The sequence below is a fragment of the Rhinatrema bivittatum genome, chromosome 15 (assembly GCF_901001135.1).
Source record: "Rhinatrema bivittatum chromosome 15, aRhiBiv1.1, whole genome shotgun sequence".
Lineage (NCBI taxonomy): Eukaryota > Metazoa > Chordata > Amphibia > Gymnophiona > Rhinatrematidae > Rhinatrema > Rhinatrema bivittatum.
The window spans coordinates 45,388,158-45,414,786 of NC_042629.1; the positions used below are offsets into that span (position 1 = coordinate 45,388,158).

Below are 26,629 nucleotides of genomic sequence, written 5' to 3' on the forward strand. Positions count from 1 at the left end.
TCACCCTGCGGTTCCCTTTCCTTATTACTTTGCCTTTGCCCTGTGGGGTTTTTCTCTCTCTATTTGACAAGATCAAATAGTATTCTTCTTTGTAAATTAAAAAAAAAAAATTTGAAGAAGCTCTTGGGGAGCCTAGGGGGGCTTGCCCCTTGAGTTACTCAGCCTAGGCTCCCTTCCCGGTAACCTGTGTATTTGGGGCGATACTGGTGGTCCAGTCACTCCCCCTATATAGCTGCCTTGGCCCCCGGGACACTTAATTCCCCGGCAATACTAACAGGGAAGTTCATTCCCCTGCATTTAAAAAAAATATATATATAAATAAGGCCAAAAAGGAAATAAAATATAATTCGGCAGCTTGTTTTTACCTCTGCTTCAGAGAGAAGGGAGCGTGCAGGGTTCGTTCACCTGCACTCGCTCCTCAGGGCAGCACAGCTCAGCTGTTTCCCCTGCCTCGCAGCAATTCTTCATGTCAGTCATGCCATGTTCTCATCTTTGTTTAGCCTGCGGGGAGCCTGCCTCACAGCTCTCCCACGATGGGCTTTGTTCCGGGTGCCTGCCGGGTGGGGAGAGTCCCTCCGCGGCACCGATTCAGCCGGCGACCCGGGGTTGGTCGTCTTGTTGCACGACCAGGCCATTCCTGACTCGGCAAGCCACAGGAACAGTGGCCATTTTAGGAATCAAGGCTGCAGGAGGGAGAGGTGCCAGATTTTCACATTTCTCCTCCCGATTTAAGCCTTGTGCCTCCTCCGGATGAGGTCTGTGACCCTCCTTCCCCTCCCCCGCCCCTCCTCCGGAAAATCTAGGCCACGTTTTTCATCGGACTTTGTGCTGTTACTGCACAAATCTTATTTGGCTAGCCTACAAGAGGAGGAGGAACCCCCCCCCCAGGCCCTCGTCCCGCTAAAATCCCACATATGCCTACCCCGCTCTCTCCTGCGGCGCCGGATGCGCAAGGCTCAGTTAGGGTTAGGGTAGTGCCGGGGGTACCCCCGGATCTGCCTCAGCCACCCGCGGCTCCAGACCAGAATCCGGATGCAGATTTGTCATTGCCTGCTCCCCCTCTAGAGGGGGATGACCCCCCCCCCCCCCCCCCGAGTGCTCCACTTGTTTCAAAGGGAGGAGCTGGAGCTGCTCATTCCCTTCATCCTACAGGAGCTGGGGATTGAAGTCCCTCCAGAGGATACAATTACGGCCACGATGCCAGCTCACGTGAACCCAGTCCTGGCAGGACTCAGGGCACCTCCACACACTTTTCCTTTCCATCCCATGCACAAGTTGCTGTTCCTTCGGGGAATGGGAAGCTCCCGAGACGGGGCTACGAGTGGGTAGAGCTATGGACAAACTCCATCCTCTTCCTAGGATTGCCTGGAAATGTTTAAAATTCCCAAGGTGGATTCTTCCATATCTGCTGTCACCAAGCACACCACTATTCCGGTGGTGGGAGCCACATCTTTGAAAGATGTCCAGGACTGCAAACTTGAATTTTATCTCAAGCGTATCTTCGAAGTCTTGGCCTTAGGAGTCCGGGCGACGATCTGCAGCAGTCTCATGCAGCAGACAAGTCTTAGGTGGGTCCAACAATTGCTCAGCACCCAGGACCTCCCGTCTGCAGAGGCGAAGCAGGCTGAATGACTGGAGGGCGCTGTGGCGTATGGAACTGATGCTCTCTACAACTTACTTCGTGTACAGGCCAAAGCAATGGGCTCAGAAGTGTCGGCCAGACATCTCCTCTGGCTGCGCAATTGGTCGGCGGATTCTTTTTCCAAGTCTCAGTTGGGCACACTTCTTTCAAGGGTAAGTTGCTTTTTGGTGAGGACCTGGAACTGCTTATTAAATCTTTGGGTGAGAACAAGAACCATAAGCTGCTAGAGGACCGCCCTAAACAGCCTAGGTCCTTCTTCCCTATGCTTTCCCGTTTCAGAGGCCAGAGGAGGTATAATAACAGGGTGCGGGGTTCCTTTCCTAGGGGGACCACTTCCAGGTCCCAGTCCTGGTCTCATTCCTTTTGGAGCCGCTGTGCCTTCCAAGATGGTAACCCACAACACTCAACCGCAAAGCCCGCCTCCCAATGAGATCCGGCCGGCCCATTCCTCTGTTCCAAACTTAGGTGGACGTCTCTCTCTGTTTCTAGAGGAATGGGTCAAAATCACGTCGGACCAGTGGGTTCTCGAGGTGATAGAAAAAGGTTACACATTAGAGTTTGCTCGGGATCTGCCGGATCTGTACATAGTCTCCCCTTGCGGATACTGGAATTGGGCTACTGTCTGCCAGACTCTAGCCAGGCTCCAGGAACTAGGAACCATAGTCCCAGTCCTGGTGGAGGAACACTGCACCGGCCAATATTCCATCTACTTCGTCGTGCTGAAAAAGGACAGTTCCTTCCGTCCAATCTTGGACCTCAAGAGAGTCAACCGAGCCCTCCGGATACCTCATTTTTGAATGGAAACCCTGAGGGCGGTGATAGCGTTCGCTCCGGCAAATATTTGGCCTCCCTCAACTTGACGGAGGCTTATCTACACATCCCTTTCCGACGCGAGCATCAGAAGTATCTCTGCTTCAACATTCTGGGCCAACACATTTCCAGTTCCAAGCTCTACCCTTCGGCCTTGCCACCGCGCTGCACACCTTTACAAAGGTCATGATGGTGGTGGCGGCCGCTCTCCGTTGAAGAGTCCTAGTCCATCCTTACCTGGACGATTGGCTCATGCGGGCCAAGTTGGAGATTTTCTGCAGGATAGCGGTCGACCGGGTCCTTGCTCTACTCACCTCCCTCGGGTGGGTAGTCAGTTTTACCAAGAGCAATCTTCAGCCCTCCCAGGTCCTGGAATTTCTGGGGGGGCGCGCTTCGATACCCGGTTTGGCAAGGTGTTCCTGCCGGACGCTCGGGCACTCAAATTTATGGACCAAGTGCGCAACCTTCTCTTGCGCCCGCTTCCCACGGGTGGGACTACCTTCAGGTCCTGGTCCTGGGGACCATAGCGTCCACTATCGATCTGGTCCCCTGGGCTTTTGCGCATATGCGACCATTACAGAAAGCTTTGCTATCCCGCTGGAAGCCAGTATCTGAACAGTTTCAGACGACTCTCCCGCTCTCCGACTCTACCATCGCCGACATACTATGGTGGCTATCGCTAGCGCATCTCCTGAAAGGAATGTCCTTACAGACTCCGCATTGGTTCGTAGTCACGATGGATGCCAACCTCTCCGGGTGGGGAGCAGTCTGTCAGTCCCAGGCTACTCAGGGATACTGGTCCCCAGTCCAAGCCCGCTGGCACATCAATCGCCTAGAGGCCAGAGTGGTTTGCCTGGCTCTCAAGGTTTTTCTTCCTCTGATCCGCTGCAAAGTGGTGCGAGTGCTCTTGGGCAACTGCACCACGGTGGCCTATATCAATCGACAGGGGGCACCAGGAGTCGTCTGGTGGCCCTAGAAGCCAGCAAGCTCTTCACCTGGGCGGAGCAGCACCTAGATTGCTTAGCAGCTTCCCACATAGTGGGCAAGGAGAATGTACAAGCCAATTTCCTGAGCCGTCAGCGTCTCGATCCCGGCGAGTGGGAGTTATCAGACGGAGCGATGAATCTGATTGTCCGCTGGTGGGGTTCCCCTCACCTGGACCTGATGGCTACCTTGAACAATGCCAAAGTTCCCAGATTCTTCAGCCGCTGGAGGGAACACTGCTCGGAAGGAGTGGATGGCCCTGGTCCTTCCCTGGCCTCACGACGTTCTCCTGTACGTGTTTCCTCCTTGGCCCCTGGTGGGAAAAGTTCTCAGAAGAATAGAACTTCACAGGGGCCTAGTCATTCTCGTGGTACCCAAGTGGCCCTGCAGACTGTGGTTCGCAGATCTGGTAAACCTGACAATGGATGGCCCTCTCCACCTCTGCCATCTCCCATGCCTGGCACCGGCAGGGTCCCATATTTTTCGACCAGGCGGATCGCTTTTGTCTAGAGGCCTGGCTTTTGAATTGCAGAGACTAAGAAAGAAGGGATATAAAGAAGAAGTTATATCCACTCTGCTGCGAACCCATAAGTCATTTACCTCGCTCGCCTATGTCCGCGCTTGGAAAGTTTTCGAAAATGTCTGTGCGGAATCGGGTATCTCGGCTCGTTCGGCTCCGGTATCCCTGGTTCTTTCCTTCCTACAGAGGGGCCACTTCAAGGTGTCCGCTCTCGGCTCCCTCTTAGGCAATATTGATGGTTACGCGGTTGCATCTCATCCGGATGTTGTCAGTTTCCTCAAGGGCGCTAAGCTTTTGAATCCGCCTATCCATACCACCTTTGTGGAGTCTTAACTTAGTCCTTCGTGCTCTCTGCAAGACACCTTTCAAACCTCTCCGCCGGTCTACTCTTAAGGATCTGACACTCAAGACAGTTTTCCTGGTTTCTATCTGCTCCGCCAGAAGGGTGTCTGAGATTCAAGCGTTGTCCTGTAGGGAGCCCTTCCTACGGTTTTCTGATTCAGGGGTTTCCCTCAAGACTGTGCCTTCTTTCTTGCCTAAGGTTGTCTCTTCCTTTCATGTCAATCAGTTGGTGGAACTTCCTGCGTTCTCCCCTGAAGATATAGCGAGTACAGTTGGGGGTGATCTTCGCCGCCTTGATGTAAAATGCGTCTTAATGCGTTATCTGCAGGTTACAAATGACTTCGGGTCTCTGATCATCTTTTTGTCCTGTGGAGTGGCCCAAATAGGGGCAACAAGGCTTCTAAGGCTACGATCGCTCGGTGGTTGAAGGAGGCAATTTCTTCAGCCTATATCTGTCAAGGCCGACTGGTCCCGGATGGCCTAAAGGCTCATTCCTTGCATTCTCAGGCTACTTCTTGGGCAGAGAGTCAATCTGTCTCTCTGCAGGAAATATGCAGAGCAGCTACGTGGAAAACCCTGCATACATTTGCTCGGCATTACCACCTTGATGTACAGGCGCCAGAGTTTGGTTCCTTCGGTCGGCAGGTGCTTCGAGCGGGACTGTCGCGGTCCCACCCTATGTAGAGAAGCTTTGGTACATCCCACAGTCTGGACTGATCCGGGTACGTACAGGGAAAGGAAAATTGGTTCTTACCTGCTAACTTTCATTCCTGTAGTGCCACGGATCAGTCCACACACCCTTCCCTGTACTTTCCTGCTGTCCGCTCGAAGCTTTTTCTTCTCTTGCAGGATGCTGAATGTTTTCATAGAGGCACCGGAAGCATCTCTTTGACAATGGATATCTATGCAAGAGCAATCATATACAGAATCCATTCAATGTTTTCGATTGTACAGTTTTCTTAGTTCTCTTATTACTTGCTTGATCTTTTACTGGTTATCTTTATAGTTATCTGCTTTGACAATGGTTATACTGAACGGCTGTAGGATAGGCTCTGTCCTGATATAGGTTACCCTTTCAGTTTGGTCTGTCTCCATCTGCTGGACAGGAGGCTCAACCCATGGTCTGGACTGATCCGTGGTACTACAGGAACGAAAATTAGCAGGTAAGAACAAATTTTCCTTTTGTTGAGAGATTTGCCCTCCTATACATTGATACCTAGGAGATATTTAAATGTCCTTATGATATCTCCCCTATCTCACCTTTCCTTTAGAATATATGTTTTCCTAGCGTGTAGCCAGATGGACTCAGGACCAATGGGTTATGCTGCCCTGCTAGCAGATGGGGACGGAGTCAGGTTGCAAAGCTGAAGTCACAGTACATATTGCCCTACAGTGACCTCAGCTGTCCAGTATTCTCCAGCAGATGGTGGACGTACCTCTCCTTACAGGGATTGTTATACTTTTTGGAAGAAGAAAATCTAATTTCTAGATAGAAAAAAAATTGAGCTCCGCTCTCCTGCGGTGATACCTAAATTCTCAGTTGAAAATTCCTGAGGTGATTTCCAAGATCCCTCAGAGGTGTGCCTGGGTCCGGTAGCTGGTTCCCAGTATGGACTTTGCTGCTTAAGCAGCTGAAAGGCAGAGGGTGCAGGATGCTGAGCTTGGCGGTAACAACCAAAGCCACCCCCACCCCATAGCCGGAGTCTGTCTCTCTGTATTCAGCCGGTACGTGCTGAGTCAAGGTAAGTGTAAAAAAAAAAAAAAATTTACCTCCCGATTCAGAGATGTTTGGAAGGGCTTCAGCAAGACTTCCTCCAGTCTCCTTGCTCGATGCGATGTACCGACTTCGTTCCCGATCCTTTTGGGGTAAGGGGAAGTGGGCTTCCGAGGGGGTTGAGAGCCCCCCCCCCCCCCAGTGGGCTATTCCTCACTTTAGGCTTGGTCGGCACACCGCGTGGTAGGCCGCAGTGGCACCATCTTGGGCGTCTTTGTGCGTGCCGTAGTGCCCTCCATAGAATGTCAGTATGCGTAGTGCGTCTGCTCTGTGCATGCATCGCGTGCATAAAGTCTTGCGCATCCATACGCAAACAACTTACTAAGCACAGAACACAGGAAAAACTGGGCGCACAGGGGGTGCATTTGCTTTGCCGCATCCCACCTAGGTGCTCGAAATCTATGCGCATACATTTTTTAAGTGCGAGCTGATAGAATGCATAGTTTCCGCCGTCAATGGCACAGTCAACCAAGAAAGCTAAGCGTCTTGCTCTCTGCAATGCTCGCCATATTAGAGCCTCTGCCTGACCTGGACTCCAACTTATGTCGGTGCTGTGAGGAAGCCCAAGGGAAATTGACCTCCTCGGACTTTGCTAAGCCAGGCATCTTCCATTTGGATGATGGGATGAGCACTGCCTTAACTGGAAGTACCCCGGATCTTAGCATCCCCTTGATGGGTTCATCCGTGGGAGAGGGAAATTCAACTGGTCCCATCCCAGTACCTCCTGGACTAGGCATGGATCAGACTGCCTTTTCCTGGATGAAGTTTTTCCAGGGACTACAAGCCTTTGTGCAGGCGCAGTCTACTGCGTCTCTTGCCCCAATACGGACGGAACCTCACCCGGTGGCCCTTCCCTCTCCCATTCTACTGGCAGGCCCCAATGTATGCCTCGCCTTACCATAGCTCGCCATATTAAGGAGGTGGTCATGGGGGCCTATGTGGAGGCTGGGAAGCTGTTACCTTCTCAGATGAGAGCTCATTCCACTAGGGCTCAGGCAGCCTTATGGGCGGAAGTTAGACTGCTGTCTCCCGTTGATATCTGCCGACCGGTGACATGGTCCACCTTGCCTACCTTCTCCAAGTTTTATCGCCTGAACGTACAGGCCTGAGAGAACACAGCCATTGTACGGTCAGTGTTGACTGGACCGTGGGCAACCTCCCACTTTTGTACATCCCATTGGTCCTCAGTCCATCTGGCTGCACGCTAGGAAATGGAGAAATTACTTACTTATAATTTCGTTTTCCTTAGTGTAGACAGATGGACTCGGCATTCCGCCCTCGGCTGCCCAAGAACTGTGCCACAGTCCATCCTGTGGAAGGGGCCTCAAATCCAAGAGATAACAGGTAAGTGTTTATCCCGTCCCTAGATTAGATTACCTATATTCTTAGTGAGGTTCAGTGTTTACGGTTGGTTGAGTACAGTTAGGTTATCAGTTTTGATCATACTTTTAATCATATTTTTAGCCAAGTCATTTCACTAATGTGTCCTCAGTGGCTTTTGAAGAGAATACTAGAGAGCTGACATCAGCTTTGCAACCTGCTTCCATCTCCATCTGCTGGCAGGGGAGCATAACCCATTGGTCCTGAGTCTATCTGACTACACTAACGAAAACAAAATTATCAGATAAATAATTTCTCAATTAGATCTTTGTTTATCATCATATGCTTTACAGTGAAGAACACTGACCATTTTAGTAGCTATCCTCTGGTGTGACTCCAAATAGTTTATATACTTTTGAAGGTGGGTCTCCAGAACTGTACATAGTATTCCAAATGAGGTCTCGCCAGAGACTTATACAGGGGTAATATCACCTCCTTCTGCTGGCCATTCCTCTCCCAATGCACCCAAGCATATTTCTGGCTTTTGCTGTTGCCTTATCCACCTATTTGGCCACATTGCGATCATCCGATATGATCATCACCCAGATCCTTCTCTCATTTCATGCTTTAAAAAGAATTTCATCCTCATACTGTATCTCTCCCCAGGGTTTTTTGCAGCTCAAATGCATGACTGCATTTTAGCATTAATTCTTTGCTGCCAGACTCTAGATCATTATTTGTTTTGCTAGATCCCTCATGTTTTCCACATCTTCCAGGGTGCCTCCCTTGTTGTAGATTTTGGTATCTTCTGCAAAAAGATACACCTTTTCCAACAGTCCTTCCTCAATATTGCTTATGAAAATGTTGAATATGACCAAACCCAAGTCCTCTGCTTAGTGCTGTCACTTTGCCAGAGCTACATTTTGAATTTTTTTAAATTTGAAAAATTAGGTCTGATGGTAACATGTCCAAGATGCTTATCACATCCTAAAATCAATCTTTTGATATTTATACAATTCCTCTTGTGATCACTACCAGAAAAAGTTAAATAAACAGAAACAATAGTCAAATAGCAGAAACCCATTATGTTGTGTACATACACTTAGTTCTGTTTCCTGTTTTAGGGTCTCTAGCTCACTTAAAGAAATCAAGTCCGTGACTGGACGTAATACAGAATTTTTGGAGACACTAAATGGTAGTTCCTTGTTATCCGGGTAGGCTAGCCCACATAAGTGGGCTATGCACTTCAGCCAGCAGATGGAGACTCAGCTAAAGTGACTTGCTGATGTCATCTTTGTATAGCACTGCACAGACATCTCTCCATATTCTCCATCTCCAGCAAATGGTGGATACACATACCCTACCTGTGGGAAGGCTTGTCTGGACGAGACAGGTTGGTGGACAACTCCTGAGGTGATAGTCTGGTTGGCTCCCACCCTCAGTTGAGCAGCCGGACCTTGGGGCCAAATTTCCAAGTTCACAGGTGTTGGAAGTGTGGCGGTGAAGGCTGTTTTGCCCTTTCCCCCAGCAGGCTGCAGAATAGCTTCCAGAGAAGTAAGAAGCCTTGGGCTCAGTTGTTTTGCACAAATTAGGAAAACCGGTTCCTTATTTCCTTTAAAAATTATTGGCTTCAGAATAAAACTGATTTCTAGGTCTCAATTTGTGTTGGAGCAAACTCTTAAATTTGCAGTGACATTAAACAAAATCTGACATGAAACCAAAGCTTCCTTTTTCAGGTGGTTTGTCTCAAGTACACTCTTTTTTTTGCCCTTCATCTTAGATGAAGGGCAGTTTTGAGGTAGGCGCCATCTTGGCATGGGCCATCCATTGCTCCTACCATGTGACAGGGGCCGACCAATGGCACCGGTAGCCCCTATGACATAGTAAGGGCAAAGGGCCATCAGTGCCATTTTGATTACTGGCAGCCGACGGCCCAAGGGCAGGAGATTGCTCCCGAACCCCCACTGGACCACCAAGGACTTTGGCAAGTCTTGGGGGGCTCAGGATGGTGGGGGGTTGTAGTTTTAAATTTAAAGGGTTGGGATGGGGGTTTTTGGAGGGGGGGTTTCCCACAGAAAGAACTATAAAAATTTTCTTATCTGGGGAGTAAACCGCAATGGCCCTCCCCAGACCCGAAAACGAAAAGGGACAAACAAAAATTTTATGCACTCCCCTAATTTTCTCCATAAGACGCACAGACGCCCGGGAACAGAGCCAGTTTAGCACACCATATTCATTTTTTTTTTTTTTTAATTTTCCCCCTCTGAATCCTAGGTGTGTCTTATGGTCATGTGCATCTTATGGAGTGAAAAATACGGTAATTGTTTTCAGACAGTTATGACTTAACCTATCAGTCTTAATTAGATCATAAGGCTTAGACAGATACAAAAACATATTGATTAGCTCAGCTAACTGTTCCACAACAATATTCCATTTTGTGTAGCTGACTTTGAACATAGGCCCAAGATAACCATAACTAGATGGTCTTAACCTATCTAAATTCCACAGTTTTTTTTTACCTCTTTCCCTCTATCCTTTCTTTTCTCTGCATTGGAAGCTGAAGTGGCGGTAAAGGCTGGTTGCCCCTTCTGCCTGCAGGCTCTGGAGGGCCCTTCAGTTTTGAGGTAGGGAATAGTCTTGTTAGGCCTTCCCTCCGCAGCTGGTTGTAGTTGTTTCTATGGCCTCTGCTCCCCTAGGCTACCAGCCGTCTGACCACCTTGCGGCAGTTTAAAAAAAATGTTATTTTGGCAGCAGCCGCTGATCAGCTTGAGAAGAGGTACATGGTGGCTGGCCAAGTTGAGAGCGTGGCGCAGCGTATCAGAAACGAGCTAGATATCAATGCGGCCTAATTGCAGACAGCATGCGGTGATTGTGCAGCATGGAGCTCCAAGCACCATTTTAAGTAGGAGAGGATTTGAAGAACAAGATCACATGTGGAGCAATGGCACCAGGCAGAAAGCATGGGAAAAGACTCCAGTTTTGTAATGCTTGCCACAGTGGACCCTGTGGGCTCAGTGGCAACAGGCCTCCCAGGACCTCAACTCTCTTGGTCACGGAGCCTTTGAAGATGTCCCTGTCCTGGTGGGAGAACATCTCCAAACCACAGCAGGGAATCCCCTTCCAGGTGGCATTGCCTCAAGTGCTACTCACAATCAATGTGTCTCCTCAGGGCCCGGGAGCCCATGTGGAAGACCTCTACACACAAGGTCTCTGGACCTCCCGCAAAGCCCGCTGCCAAATAAACTTCTTGGAGCTTCAGGCAATTTGCTACGCTCTGTGGGTGTTCAGGGACCGGTTGTCCCACGAGGAAGTCCGGATCAGGATGACAGCCATGTAGCAATGTGGTATATCAACAAGCAGGGAGGCACGGGGTTGTTCCTCCTCTATTGCGAGGCAGTGCACGAGTGGTTCTGGGCTCTGTTGCAAGGGATGTCGCTCTGGGCAACATACCTACCAGGGACGCTGAATGTGCTAGCGGACCAGCCGAGCTGCTCCTTTCAACCATATGAGTGGTTCCCTCAATCCGGAGGTAGTGGCCAGGATCTTCCATCAGTGGGGTATCCAAAATGTGGATCTCTTTGCCTCCCTGTCAACCACAAGTTTCTGCTCCCTGGTGCCAGGGGGCGGACATGTGCCCTGCAATGTCTTCTTCCTCCACTGGGGGAAGGGTCTGCTGTACGCATACCTTCCTCTCCCACTCCTCTTAAAGACCCTACTGAAACTTCTACAGGACGGAGGAACCATGATCCTTGTGGCATCTTATTGGCCCCGACAGGCCTGGTTCCCTTTCCTTCGGGATGTCGATCAGGGATGCCATTCAGCTGGGGACTGCGCCCAAACTGGTAACTCAGAATCGGGGTGCCCTGCGCCACCTGAACCTCCTGGCAGTGGCCTTCATGGTGTGGATGTTGAGAGCATAATTCTCCAGCCCCTGAACCTTTCGGCCAGTGTCTCCCAGGTCCTGGTGGCCTCTAGGAAGCCTTCCACCAGGACGTCCTATGGCATGAAGTGGAGACTATTCTCCATCTGGTGTGAGGGGCATGCTCACATGTCCCCTCCCCAGACTTAGACTACTTGTGGCACCTTTCAGAGTCTGGGCTCCAAACCAGCTCAGTCAGGGTCCATCCCAGCTTGGTTAGGGCATACCATTGAGGCATTGATGGCACTCCCATCTCAGCACAGCCCTTGGTGGATTGTTTTATGAGGGGCTTACTTCAGTTGAAGTCCCCTCTTCAGCCCCTTACTGTATCCTGGGACCTTAACGATGTCTTGGCACAGCTCATGCATCTTCCCTTCAAGCCGCTGCATTCCTGCGATCCGAAGTTCCTCACCTGGAAAGTCATTTTCCTAGTGGCAATTAATTCAGCCCATAAAGTCAATGAGCTTCAGGTCTTGATCATGTACCCGCCATACATGAGATTCTTTCATGATCATGTGGTTTTGAAAACGCACCCTAAATTCCTGCCTAAGGTAGCGACTGATTTCCACATCAATCAGTCCATTGTTCTGCCCACCTTCTTTCCCAAGCCACTTTCACATCTGGGGGAACGGGCCCTTCATAGTCTAGACTACAAGAAGGTCTTGGCCTTCTACTTAGAATGCACAGCTGGGCATTGGCAGTCCACTCGGCTCTTTGTGTCCTTTGATTGAAATAGGCTTGGCATGGCAATGGGTAAACAGACCTTGTCCAACTAGCTAGCAGATTGTATCGCTTTCTGCTATGCTCAGGCAGGCCTTCAGCTGTGTCTGGCCGCATCAAAGCTCACTCTGTGCGGTCGATGGCCACATCGGTGGCTCAGCTGTGAGTAGTTCCCGTCGTTGAAATTTGTCGGGCCGCAATGTGGAGTTCTCTTCACACGTTTGCAGCTCACTACTGCTTAGAAAAAGATGTGTGGCAAGACAGTGCATTTGGTCACTGTCCTGTGCAATGTCTTCCACACATGAACCCAGCTCTTCCAGCCTAGTGCCCTTGGTTGATGCCAGGTGGTCTCCAACCAGCCAGCAGAGCCACAGTTGGGTTGTGCCCATTGGCACCTTGTTCGGCATCTGTTGGTCTCTCCGATTCACAGAGACAGCCTGGTACTTGGTATTCACCCACATGTGAGAACTACTATCCTGCTTGTCCTAGGAGAAAGCACAGTTGCTTACCTGTAACAGGTGTTCTCCTAGGACAGCAGGATGTTAGTCCTCAGGAATCCTGCCTGCCATCCCGTGGAGTTGGGTTCAACTTCCGGTTTGTTTTTATTTTTTTCACTTGTATTTTTCTCTGTTATAAGACTGAAGGGGGACTTCGCATGGATAGCAGCATGCTCAGTGTGCTGGTCAAAGCTTCTAGAAACTTTGACAAAAGTTTTCCGAGCCAGGCTCCATCAAGTGTGAGGACTAACATCCTGCTGTCCGAGGAACACTTGTTACAGGTAAGCAACTGCACTGAACTCCTCCAGAGAGACCTGAGATCCTTCCAGAGTAATAACAGTGATCACAGAGCAAAGACTTCCTTCCAAAGTAATAAGTGTTCACATGACTTCAGACCTTCACCAGATAAGGGGAGAAAGGAAGAAATCCTTTCTGTGTGAAACCTGTGGAAGAAACTTTGATAGAAAATATAATTTATTAGTGCATAAGAGAACCTACACTGGGCAGAGACACTTTCCATGCTCTCAATGTGGGAAATGTTTCAAACAGAAGTTAAAATTGAAATTACACAAAAGAACCCATGTTCTAGGGAAAACTTTCATTTGTATTGAATGTAAGAAACATTTCTCTTGCGCAATGTGTGTGTGTATATACATTAACAAAAAAATAGCCTGGAAAAGATATTTTTTATCCCAACTATGTGAAGTTTGTGTTGTAGGTTCCACTAATGGAGCTTATTAATGAATCTGAAGAAGAACTTGCTAAAGTGATAAATAAGAAAATAGCTTTAGAGGATAAGAGAGAACAGGTAAGGCTTTTTTTTTTTTTTTTTTTCAATTAAAAAAGGCTTAAGCCAGATGTAACCCTTTGCATCCCAGGAATAGCTAGATAGAAATATGAATTTTTAAAGTATCATTTTTCATTTCTTTGACAACAGATTTATCAGTGTAAGTTAATTGTCATTTTGATAATCATTTCTTAGGAGCTATCCTTTTCCAACAAATGGCTTTTTGATACTAAATACCTTGCTATATTTTTATTTATTTAAACCTTTTTTATACCGACATTCATGATGAATATCATATCACATCTGTTCACATCGAACATGGGTAGTGAGAACTTTAACATTAATCGTAACTAAGATGCTACTGGAGGAGGTAAGAGGAGATAAATTACATTGAACGAGGGTTACTGGAACTAGGATGATAGTTAATAGTTAAAAACTTTCATCCACTCTCCTTAAGCGTTAATTATGTAACCTTCTCTACTCTACTCTCCTTAAGAGTTAATTATGTAACCACCTGTCTCAAGTTGACTTAGTTTTCTTACTGTTTGCATTACATTAAATTATTGTAAAGCTGGTTGCTATGTTACGTTACATTGTGAACCGAGGTGATGTTTTTAACGTGCCCCGGTATATAAAAAATCTTTAAATAAAAATAAAAAAAAAAAGGAGGGAGGAACAGTTGCATAATATTTTCCTAGCGTGTAGCAGATGGACTCAGGACCAATGGATATAGTGTACTCCTAATAGCAGTTGGAGATGGATCAGATTTCAATCTGACGACAGCCCTAGTACATATACCCCTGCAGGAAGTGCAGCTCTTCAGTATTTTCCGTCTCCATAGCAGTTAGGGACTCTCTGTACGCTAGCACAGCGTTAGAGTAATCTTACCAAAGAAAACCAAATTGAGAAGAAAATCTTACCTTTATGGACGAGCCCCGCTCTCCTGCGGTGACACTCGTTGGGTCCCTCCTCCAGTGGAGATTTTCCGAGGTGATTTCCACGATCCCTCGGAGGTAAGCCTCGGTCCGGTGGCCGACTCCCAGCGGGGACCTAGCCCCTGAAATCTGATGAGGCTGAGAGGCAGCGGGTGCAACCTCGAGTGCGGCGGTGAAGGTATTTCCCTCTCCCCCCGCAGCCGGAGACCGCCCGTAACGAAACTGGGAAGCGCCAAGACAAGGTAAAGTAGAAATTTATTTAAAAGTCTCCGGTCTCCGAAGCTGGAGGAGACGCACAGGTCGCCAGCCGGGACCAGTGCCACCGGGTTGATCGGCCCTAGCAGGGCTAGACCCCGGTCAGATCCGAGGGCCCTCCCACGTGGATACCCTCCGAGGTGGTCGCCATATTGTCCACGTGGTCACCATCACCATTTTTGCCCTGTCCGCCGTTTTGATACGTGCGCACAAATCCCTTGTGCGCACAAAGTTACACGCACAAGGGCCGATCGCACAAGCGATGTGCCTAACCACACGCTTACTGTGCCGGGCGCATAATTGCGACCTGTGCGCACAACTTCCTACACGCGCAACTTCGCACACCGGAGCGCACAGCTGTGTGATATGCGCACAAGCCATGGCACTGCCAGAAAACAAGCTCAAAGCTCAGGGCCTCTGCCCAGCATGCCATATTAGAGCTGCACAGCATGAGCAGGCCACAGCCCTGTGTATACAGTGCGAAGAGGCCCTAGGGGACCCAGCTCATGGACCTCTCAATCTGGTACCTGACGTCAGCCTCTTGAGCAGTACGCCAGACCTAGCATTACACAGCGTGACCCCCCGTCAAACTGGGCTCCCCAGGGACACGGCGCCCTCTAGTCTAGACCCGGTGGAATTCTTCAAAGGCCTGCATACCTTCGTCCATGTGCAATCGGGGCCTCCTATAATGCGTTCTCAGGCTCCACCAGAGGACCTCAACATGCCGGGACCCTATGCCCAGGGAAGTGATCCCACTGCCCAGAAGCCCCACCTTCGGGGACCCAGACATCTCAGATGAGGAGTCAGAACCCCTGGAAGAAGGGGAACTCCTCCTGGGACAGAACCCCATTGAACCATGAGACGCTTCTTCACCAAGGACGAGCTTCCAGACCTGGTCACAAACAGCCTAAAAGTGCTTGCCATCCCGGGCACTAGTGCCTCAGGGGAACCTAAGACGAACCCACTATTGGAGGGACTCAGTCAGACCTCCCGCCATTTTCCACTACTGCAAGCCGTCCAGCAACTAATTGACCTGGAATGGGAGGCCCCAGAAACTACATTCAAAGGGGGCAGGGCTCTGGCAGCCATGTACCCTCTAGATCCTCCTGGCATGTCTGAAAGTGGATGCCATGGTCTGCGTGGTCTCGAAGCACACTACTATCCCGGTGGAGGGAGGAGCAGCGCTCAAGGATGCTCAAGACAGACATTTGGAATCTATCCTCAAACAATCCTTTGACATCTCCACTATGTCTTTACAGATCGCGGCCTGCTGTGCGGTGGTGACACGTGCCTGCTTAGCACAGACCAGGAATAACACCCCTGGAGAAGCCCTGGAACCAGCGGTATCATTCCTCGTGGACGCAGCTTCGGATCTGGTACGCACAGCGGCTAGAGGAGTCTCATCCGCCGTGGCAGCCAGAAGACAAATCTGGCTCCAAAACTGGTCAGCCAACGCATCCTCCAAAACGAGACTCACAAGGATGCCTTTCAAGGGAACACTCCTGTTCGGGAGCGAACTAGAGAAACTAACCAACAAATGGGGCGAATCCCCACTGTACCCCGGACGTTCACCAAGATCATAGTGGTGGTGGCAACAACACTGAGGAAGGAAGGAATCCGCGTAGACCCTTATCTAGACGATTGGCTGATCAGAGCGAAATCCCCAGAAGAAAGCCACCAGGCAACCAACTGAGTGAAAGCTCTACTGGAGAGCCTCGGGTGGGTGGTCAACACAAACGAGAGCTGCCTGCAGCCTTCCCAATCTCTAGAATACTTGGGAGTCCGATTCAACACCAACAAGACAAGGTCATCCTGAGACAGACAAGGAGATCAAAACTGATGACCCAGTTACGAACCCTGTTGAGCGAACTTCACTCCACAGCATTGGATTACCTACAAGTTCTCAGCATCAAGGCATCCACACTGGAAGTAGTCCCATGGGCACGAGCTCACATGAGACCCCTACAACGCTCACTACTATCACGATGGAATCCACTGTTCCAGAACTACACCGTACGGCTTCAGCTCCCGGACAGAGTTCGGACCCAACTACTCTTCCCCCCCTCCCCCCACACAAAGTGGCCGGTGCCTCTTTGGAACCTCAACCTGGTCCTAGATTTCCTAGCAGGAACCTCCTTCAGACCTCTCCGCGGCCTGTCTCTTTGACTATTAACATTGAAGACAGCCTTCCTGCTGGCAGTCTGTTCAGCCCGTCGTATATCCGAGCTACAAGCACTGTCCTGCCAGGAGCCATTCCTCAGACTCACCCCAAGAACCATCCAGTTACGCACAGTACCATTGTTCCTCCCCAAAGTGGTATCTCACTTCCATCTCAACTAAACCATCTCGCTACCATCGCCAGATGAACATAAGAATTCGGAAGAGGCCAGAAGTCTACGCCATCTCACTTCGGCAGACTCCTAGTCCGATACCTGGAAAAATCGGAATCCATATGAAAGACGGACCATCTATTCGTCCTTCACAGTGGGAAGAAGCAAGGGGAAGCGGCCTCGCAAGCAACCGTAGCCCGCTGGATCAAAGAGGTCATCAAGGCAGCCTACGTAGAAGTGGGCAAACCACCACCCCTACAAGTCAAGGCCCATTCTACTAGAGCCCAAGCAGTGTCCTGGGCGGAAACCAAGATGCTGTCGCCCACCGAGATCTGCAGGGTGGCGACATGGTCCTCCATCCACACCTTCTCCAGGTTTTACCGCCTGGATGTCCAGGCTCGGGAGGACACAGCATTCGCAAGGGCAGTACTAACGGGCAGCCTCACACTCGGGAGTAGCTTTTATACATCCCATTGGTCCTGAGTCCATCTGTTACACGCTAGGAAATGAAGAAATTACTTACCTGATGATTTCATTTTACTTAGTGTAGACAGATGGACTCAGCATCCCACTTACGGCTGCCGTTACTCATGGAATCCTAGGGGGACATCCCCGGGAGCGAATGATTCACGGGTAAGCCATGCTTTCCTTCATCTAGGACACCCACCCTACCAGGTGTCGGCGTTTCTTGGTTGAGGGCACTGGCGGTCTCCAGCTGTAGCCATTTCAACCGGTTCAAATTAAGTTATCCAAGTTATAAAGTTTAATCAAGTTATACAAATTATGCAGTCATACATATATCCACAATGCTTTTCGAGGAGAATACTGAAGAGCTGCACTTCCTGCAGGGGTATATGTACTAGGGCTGACGTCAGATTGAAATCTGATCCGTTTCCAACTGCTATCAGGAGTACACTATACCCATTGGTCCTGAGTCCATCTGTCTACACTAAGAAAAACGAAATTATCAGGTAAGTAATTTTTCCAATATAAGAATGCTTAAAATATATATAAGATAATATAAGATATATAATATGAATACAGTAACAGTGGTAGGGGGAACAATTGAATAAAAAAATGATGTATAATATAACAAATGTAACATTACAAATTATAAAGCACATCTACTATAGAGTATCAGGAGACAGTTAATAAATAAATTATAAAACAGATATGTTGTATATCTATGAGGTTTAGATAAATGTATGGCATAAATATCTGCTGCACAGTTGGCGACTTGAAGGAGGGTGGGGATGCTGTATTAACCTAGAAAGATGGGAAGGTATAGTCTAGAGTAGCGAGGGGTAATGCAGAAGGTTAAGGGCGGGAGGAGGGGGAAGGATTAAGGAAAGGCTTGTTTGAACAGCCAGGTCTTTAAAAACAAAAACAAAAAAACCCCACAAAACTAAAGGTCAATGGGCAGTGTTCTGGCATAGGTCTGGGGGCATGGTGTTCCGTAGAGATGGCCCTGCTGTGGAGTAGGCACGTTCCCTAGTAGACGTGTGAAGAGTGAGTTGGGGGGGGAGCGTGGAGGGTTCCTTTATAAGCAGCTCTAATTGGTCTTTTTGAGGTGTGGAGGCGTAGAGGGTTTTTTTTACCTCGAGCGCGTGTTGATTGTTGATGGTCTTATGAATAATAGTGAGGTTCTTATGGAGGATTCTAAAGCTGATAGGGAGCCAATGGAGATTCTTGAGGATGGGGGTGATGTGATCTTTTTGGCTGGAGTTGGTAAGGATTCTGGCAGCCGCATTTTGGAGCATCTGTAAGGGTTTAGTGGTGGTTGCGGGGAGGCCTAGAAGAAGGGAGTTGCAGTAGTCAATTTTAGAGAGAAGGGTAGCTTGGAGGATCGTACGGAAATCATGGAAGTGGAGGAGGGGTCTAAGTTTGGTGGTTTTTTGTTTTTTTTTTTTTTTAGAATTCAGAGTTTGTAGAAACAGCCTTTTGTTGTGTTAACGAATTTTTTAAAGTTCAGTTGGTTGTCTAGTACACCGCCGAGGTCTCACTTGTGCGACTGTGGTGGATGAGGGGTTGGGGAGGGAAAGGTGGTTGTGGTCCAGGAAGATGAGTTCGGTCTTGGCCGTGTTTTGAAGACTAGGTTAAGACTGGTGAGGACGAGGTTGATGGAGTGGAGGCATTTGTCCCAGAATTTGAGGGATTTGGGGAGAGACTCTGTTATGGGGATAAGCATCTGAACATCATCAGCGTATATAAAATGGGTTGGATTTAGGTTTTCGAGGAGCTGGCAGAAGGGTAAGAGATAGATATTGAAGAGAGTAGGGGAGAGGGAAGAGCCCTGGGGGACTCCATGGGTTGAGCTGATTGGGGGGGGGGGGATTCTTTATTGCTTATTCTGACCTTATAGCATCTGTTGCTCAGGAAGGACTCAAGCCATCTGAGGACAGTTCCTGAGATGCCTATGTCAGTGAGGCGGTTTAGGAGGATGGAGTGATTAACTGTGTCAAACGCAGATGAAATATCAAGAAGTGCCAGTAAGTATGATTGTCCTTTGTCTATTCCCATGAGAAGGGTGTCCGTGAGAGAAATTATAAGAGATTCTGTGTTAAGGAATTTACGGAAACAAAATTGAGCGGGGTAGAGGATTTTGTGTTTGTCGAGATAATCGGAGAGTTGGGAGCTAACTAGTCTCTCCATGAGTTTGGCAATGAATGGCAGGTTAGAAATGGGATGGAAGTTAGTCCTAGTTCTTTTTTTTGCAGCTAATAGTAAGCCGCCACCTTTTTTTTTTTTTTGTCTGGGTAGCGAGAATGTCATAAAGATGTGATGTAATTGGTTTAGCAAGGCTACATCTGTGTGTTTGAGCCAGGTTTCTGTGATTGCACAAATGTCTGGCTTTGAGTCTAGCAGGTGGTCATTGAGTATGAGGTTTTTGTTTTGTTTTTTTTTAACGAGGGATTGTGCATTGAAGAGGGTCAGTGTGAAGAGTGTGAGTCCTAGGAGTTGTGTAAGGGAGGAGGTCATGATGGGTATGAAGGATCTCGGTTGGTGGGTTTGGGTAGGGATAGAGGATTTTTTTATGGTTGCGGTAGAGATGTTTGATGGGGAGGGGTTGAATCTTTGTTTAGGTGTAATGGGTATAGTGTGGTAGAGAGTAGAGTGAGGAAGGGTGTGGAATTGTTTTAGTATGGTAGGTGGGAATAAGAGCTGTGGGGCAGCAGAGAAAGGAATGGGGTGAGTGGCTGTAGGGGGTGTTGTAGGGGGTTGGATGGTTGGGATTCAGAGGAAGGATAAGCGAGGGGGGGTGCTGGATGATGAGAATGGGTGGTGGGGTTCTAGAATAATTTCCAGACCAGTTCTAGTTTAGAGCAGGGAATGTGGCAGTGAGTAGTGGTGGGGGCAAGGCATGTATGAGGGTGTTCAGTGGGTATTTCAGGTACGGCCGTAGGGGAGGAAGGGATGGGTGGCATAGGGGGTAAGGGATGAGGGCCGTTATTGGAAGGCAGGGGGTAGAGAGGCGTGAGAGGTGGTTGCCGGTAGTGGGGGTTGTGGCGCACTTACTGGTGGCACTAAGGGGTGCACAAAGGGGTAAGTCCCTTGGTTGCGCGACGCCTGGAGTCGGGGCCTACCTTTAAAGTCGAGGTAGGCCGGAAGCAACGACGGCGGGGGGGGGGGGGCAGTAAACCACCCTGATCTCCTTTGCTGTAAAGTATTTCTTTAGTCAGCACGTAGCTAAACTGTGTAATCAGCTACTGCTAAATGTCTCAGCATAGCAGGGTTCAAGAGGGGTCTGGATACATTCCATGGCCGCCGGCCCTTCGCATACCGCTGCTTTCCCTGTGCTAGTCTCATGCACTCCACCACAGACTCTCCGTCTGCTCTGCTGCTGCGCATGCCGATTATATTTATTAAGTATTTTATTTTATGGATTGTGTGGGGGGGGGGGAGGGTATTTTTTTTTAAATGAAATCTCTACTTGACATCATGTAGTAAGTAAAAATAAAGATGTTTCCTTAAGCCCACTTATATTTTATTAAGTCATACCACATTATAAATAGGGGGCACATTGTTTAAATCCAGTTAGTGGCAGCAGCAATTATATTGAATATAATCAAATAAATTGCCTTTGCAATATCTGTCTGGACTAAATTTTTGCCCCATTCATTCAGTTCTGGTTAGAACAGTATTGCCACTCTTTGAACAAAGAATTGGATGTCTTCTAATTCAGTTATAAAGTTCATCCAAACTGAAAAAACACATGCAGGTTAAAAGTTTGTGCACATTTTCATTGACTACAATATTTTTTCTTAAAGGTGAATTTAATAGTAACAGAAAAGAGAAAAAATGTAAAACTACTCAAAGAGGAAGCCCAAAGGCTAGATGAGCTTTACCAGCAGAAGTTAGAGGTAAGGACTATGAAATGGATGAGAGGATTGTAAGCTTCATGGAACAGGGCCTGTCTTTTCTATGTATCTGTTCAGAGTTATGTATGTCCAGTAGTGCTTTAAAAATAGTGGTAAATGAGTTTCTCACAGGACAAGCAGGATGGTAGTCATCACATATGGGTGACTCCACAGGATGGAGCCCAATCACGGAACACTTTTGTCAAAGTTTCCAGAACTTTGACTGGCCCCTACTGGGCATGCCCAACAGGGCACTAACCCTGCAGCCAGCATGGGTCCCCCTTCAGTCTTCTTATTTCCGCGCGACAGTAGCCACGCGGTTAAGGAGCTCTACAGAGAGTCCTGACAGGAATTTTCCTCACGGAATTACTAAAAAGTTTATTTATTTTAAAACTTTTATATACCGGCGTTAGTGGGGACATCACACCGGTTCACATAATAACAGCAGCTAAGAAATTAGATATTAACAAGGCGAGGAAAACTTGGCAGGGGGGAACAATAGCAAAGCATAGAAGGATAGTGAACAACGCCGATAAACATTGAAACAAGCATTAACAGCACTAGTAACCTTGGATATAACAGTAACCCAAGATGATAATAATGGGGTTTAGCAGACTGAAATAAGGGGTTCATGATTTAGGTGCATATCTAGGGGCATTTGGTAACATAGTCTATTCTGGGTAGGCTCGTTTGAATAGCCAAGTCTTCAATTTCTTTTTAGACTTGATAAGACAGGGTTCGAGGCGCAGGGTGAGGGGCATGGAGTTCCAGAGTGAAGGGCCGGCAATGGAGAGGGCATGGTCATGGGTGAAGGAAAGGCAGGCTGTCTTTAGAGAGGGTACATGTAGTGTGCCACTATTGGTGGTTCTGGACGGGTGGGAAGAGTGGTGGGGGGTGAAGGGAATATCTAGCCAGTTGGAGTTGTGTGAGCGAATGGATTTGTGTACAATGGTAAGGGCTTTATAGTGGATACGGGAGGGGATGGGGAGCCAATGAAGGTTTTTGAGAATCGGGGTGATATGTTCATATTTGCGTGTGTTTGAGATGATTCTTGCTGTTGCATTTTGCAACATTTGTAGGGGTTTAATTGTGGCGTAGGGGAGGCCTAGGAGGAGAGCGTTGCAGTAGTCCAGTTTGGTAGCAATGGTGGCCTAGATCACTGTACGAAGGTCTTGGGGGTAAAGCAGGGGTTTCAGTTTTTTTAGGACGTTTAGTTTGAAAAAGCCTTCTTTGAGTATGGAGTTGATGTATTTCTTCATGTTGAGTTGTTGGTCAAGGAGAACTCAAGATCCCTGACGAATGGTTGGGCGGTGGTGATGTTAATGCTGGGATCGTTGGCGAAAGGTGGGGGGAGGGTGGCGTGAGGGGCGATAAGTAGGATCTCAGTCTTGGTGGCATTGAGTGCTAGATGGAGGTTGGTAAGGAGAGAGTTGATGGCATCAAGGCATTTCTCCCAGTGCTTTAGGGCATCAGAGATGGAACTTTGGATGGGGATGACGATCTGGACATCGTTGGCATATAGACAGAATTTAAGGTTAAGTTCGGAGAGGAGATGACAGAGTGGTACAAGATAAATGTTAAAGAGGGTGGAGGATAGCGGTTTCATACCCCACAGGGGTCCCTCCTTTGAATTTTTTATTCCGTGATACTTCGGTAAGTTTTTACCCGTTTTCGGTCGATTCCCGTTGAGTTTGGCCCTCGCGGCCTACTGGCCGTCGACCGTACCGCGGCTCAAGTTTTTTCATGGCCATGGCATCTGGGTTCCATCGGTGCCCGGACTATAATCGCACCATGTCCATGACAGACCCTCAAAGTCTGTGTAATGTGTCTCGGATGTGAGCACGATGTCCTGACCTGCACCAAATGTGCCCTAATGACACCCAAAGGTCGCAAGGCCAGAATGGAGAAGATGGAACTTCTCTTCTGTGCTCAGACCACGACGCCGTCTATTGCATCGACATCATCAGAACCAGCACTGTCAATTTCGTGCCAGTATCGACCACCAGCCGGTGACTGTCCGGCATCGACGACTTCTCAGCCTCTAACTCCTTCTACTTCCCCTCAGGACCGAGGAGATCGTAGAGCAACATCGACATCTGAAGACTCGGACCATCGAGGGAGCAAAATCCTTGACCTCGCCATCGTCCGAGCCGCCATCGAAGAAACCCCATCCAGAAAAGGCACCGACCTTTTCGGCGACTGGGTCACAGAGGTAACCCTCGCCCGAAAGGGGATTGGGAGCCGCGACTCCGCCTTTAACGGTGGTCCCTCAAGCTATGCCTCTGCCTCCTTCTGTTCCGGAACCGGGGTTGCTTGCTCCAGGTCTCCGAGAAGAACTGGACCGGCTGGTTCAGGAGGCCATCGACAAGGCGATGCATAGACTCCAGGTTGCTCTGGCACAGACACCGGTACCGATTGCGGAACCGACCATCGACCCGATTCCAGCAGCATTGGCACCACTGCTATCGAGGATGGAAGCGCTCATGGCCACTTTTTCCACCGATGGACCTCGGGTCACCGATGGCTTTGGTGCCCTCCCCGCTAACTTTGTCATCGGGAGGAGAAACACGTTCCGCATCCCTCCATCGATGCCGATAGGTCCGGCGCCACCGGTCCATTCCTCGATGCCTTCATCGGTGCCTCCAATTATTCCTTCGATTCCTTCGGAGCCTAGACCAGGATCTTAGGGATTCCCCGTCCCGTCCCCCTAGGGCTCCTAGAGGGACAAATGCCGATCCCTACAATACCTGGACAGATGATTCTTCACCACACACAGATGACTTGCCTTCACCACCTTCTCCTTCTGAAAGCAGGAAGCGTTCTCCTCCAGAGGACTTTTCCTTTATAAACTTTGTGAAGTTTGGTTCCCTTCCAATTACAGACCGAGCACGATGACCGGCACCAAATGATGGAGTTGTTACAGTTCCTGGATGCTCTCAAGGAAATAACCTCCATCCCCATTCACCAAGTTATTCTGGATCTACAAAAGAAGAACTGGGAACGCTCTGGCTCTGTTGCACCAGTCAACAGGAAGACTGACACCACTTATTTGGTACAGACAGCCCCAGGTTTTCAAAAATCTCAATTGGATCACCACTCTGTCGTCATGGAATCTGCCCAAAAGAGAGCAACGAGATCAAAACCTCATATTTCCTTTCCCCCAGGAAAGAAGCAAAAATTTCTAGATGCCATTGGTCACCAGGTCTTCCAGAGCTCAATGTTCATCTCTCGGATTGCCTCTTATCAGCTGTATATGACCCAGTACAAACAGGGTCTTATTCAAGCAGATACAGGACTTTGTAGAGTCCCTGCCACAGCAATTCCAGGAACAGCTTCAAACCCTAGTAAACAAAGGGTTTGAAGCGGGCAAGCATGAGATAAGATCATCTTATGATATCTTTGACACTGTGACCAGGGTATCTGCAGCAGCTATCTCGGCAAGAAGATGGGCCTGGCTCAGTCTTCAGACCTTCGCCCTGAAGTGCAGGACAGACTATCCGACCTACCCTGTGTAGGAGACAATCTGTTCGGTGAACAGATTCAACGAACGGTGGCGGAACTCAAGGACCATCATGAGACACTAAGGCAGCTCTTTCTGATGCCTTCTGATTATGCCTCCAAGCAGCCATTCAGGAAGGATACAAAAAAGTCATTCTTCCGTCCAAAAGTTTTATCCACCACCTTCTAGGACTCTCTCCACGAGACCTTTCCATAAGGCCCAATCTCGTCAGACATGAAAACAAAAGCCACAAGCAGCTCCTCAACCGGGCCCTGCTTCCGGTTTTTGGCTCCTGCATAGAGAGCAGCAGCCAGCTTCCACTGCCTCAGATACCAGTGGGAGGTCGATTGAGCCATTTCCACAACAAGTGGCTCACAATCACCTCAGACCAGTGGGTCCTCGCCATAATCTCTCAGGGTTATCACCTGAACTTTCTCTCCATCCCTCCTCCTCCAGTCCAGAGCAATAGAACCAGTACCCTATTCCCAAGAGGCCTAGGATTCTATTCCCGCTCCTTTCTAATCCCCAAAAAATCAGGCGGCATTCGTCCAATTTTGGACTTGCGTGCCCTCAAGTACCTCCAATGAGAAAAGTTCAACATGGTAACCTTGGGTTCCCTCCTTAATCTTCTGCAAAGAGGAGACTGGCTCTGCTCTCTCGATCTCCAAGACGCATACACTCATACTGCGATAACTCCATCTCATCGCAAATTCCTGAGATTTCTGGTAGGCCCCAAGCACTATCAGTACAGAGTGCTTCCATTCGACTTCGCGTCTGCACCACGAATCTTCACGAAATGTCTCGTAGTAGTTGCAGCCTTCCTCAGGACTCAAGGTGTTCATGTCTACCCCTATCTAGATGATTGATTAATCAGGGCTCCCGCTCAGCAAACTGCTCTGTCATCCCTGCATCTTACCTTACATACCCTGATTTTGCTAGGATTTCTCGTCAACCTTATCATTCATAGGGGCAGACTTGGACACTTTCAAGGCAAAAGTTTTTCTACCTCGACAACGAGCTCTTGCACACCAGCTGCAGTCTGAGCCACACGACTGCACGCAGTTTTCTCATCCTACTGGGACACATGGCGTCCTCAGAGTTCAGGTCACCCCAATGGCCTGCCTAGCCATGAGAGTCATGCAGTGGACTCTTAAGGTCACAATGGACTCAATGCATTCAGCCCCTGTCGTCCATTGTCCACGTAACAGACTCTTTCTCTCTCGCCTGATGGAAAAATCAGATCAATCTCCTCCAAGGCTTGCCCTTCCAGGCTCCAGACCCTCAAATAACTCTTACCACCGATGCTTCCAACCTCGGCTGGGGAGCTCATGTCGCCAATTTGCAGACACAAGGAGCTTGGTGTCCAGAGGAAGCCAAACACCAAATAAATTTCCTGGAGCTGCGAGCAATCAGATATGCTCTCAGGGCATTTCAGGATTGCCTATCCAGTCAAGTCATCCTGATTCAGACGGACAACCAGGTGGCCATGTGGTACATCAACAAACAGGGAGGGATGGGCTCCTACCTTCTGTGTCAGGAAGCTGTGCAGTTATGGGCGGAGGCCCTCTCCCACTCGATGAACCTCAGGGCCACCTACTTGCCGGGAGTGGACAATGTGTTGGCAGACAAGCTGAGTCACACCTTTCAACCGCACGAGTGGTCTCTCAACCCCTCAGTAGCGAACTCCATCTTCCAGCAATGGGTATATCCCCGAATAGACCTCTTTGCGTCTCCTCAAAACCGTAAAGTAGAGAACTTCTGCTCTCTCATTCGCAGCAAACACTCTCAACCCAGAGACTCATTCTCCCTCTCATGGGCAACCGGTCTGCCCTATGCATTCCCTCCACTTCCTCTTCTCTCGAAGACTCTCGTGAAGTTACGTCAGGACAAGGAAGCCATGATCCTGATAGCACCCCACTGGCCGCGCCAAGTGTGGT

General features: G+C 49.0%; 1 protein-coding gene across 2 annotated transcripts in view; it reads left to right on the forward strand.

The window, feature by feature from the left end:
• NDC80 (NDC80 kinetochore complex component) overlaps positions 1-26,629 on the forward strand; it is a 167,753-nt gene that overhangs the window by 116,821 nt on the left and 24,303 nt on the right. For both annotated transcript variants that reach the window (XM_029578372.1, XM_029578373.1), the window contains exons 13-14: positions 13,247-13,336; positions 21,104-21,196. In XM_029578372.1, coding sequence (XP_029434232.1) covers positions 13,247-13,336; positions 21,104-21,196 — 183 coding nt within the window. The remainder of the gene's footprint in view (positions 1-13,246; positions 13,337-21,103; positions 21,197-26,629) is intronic.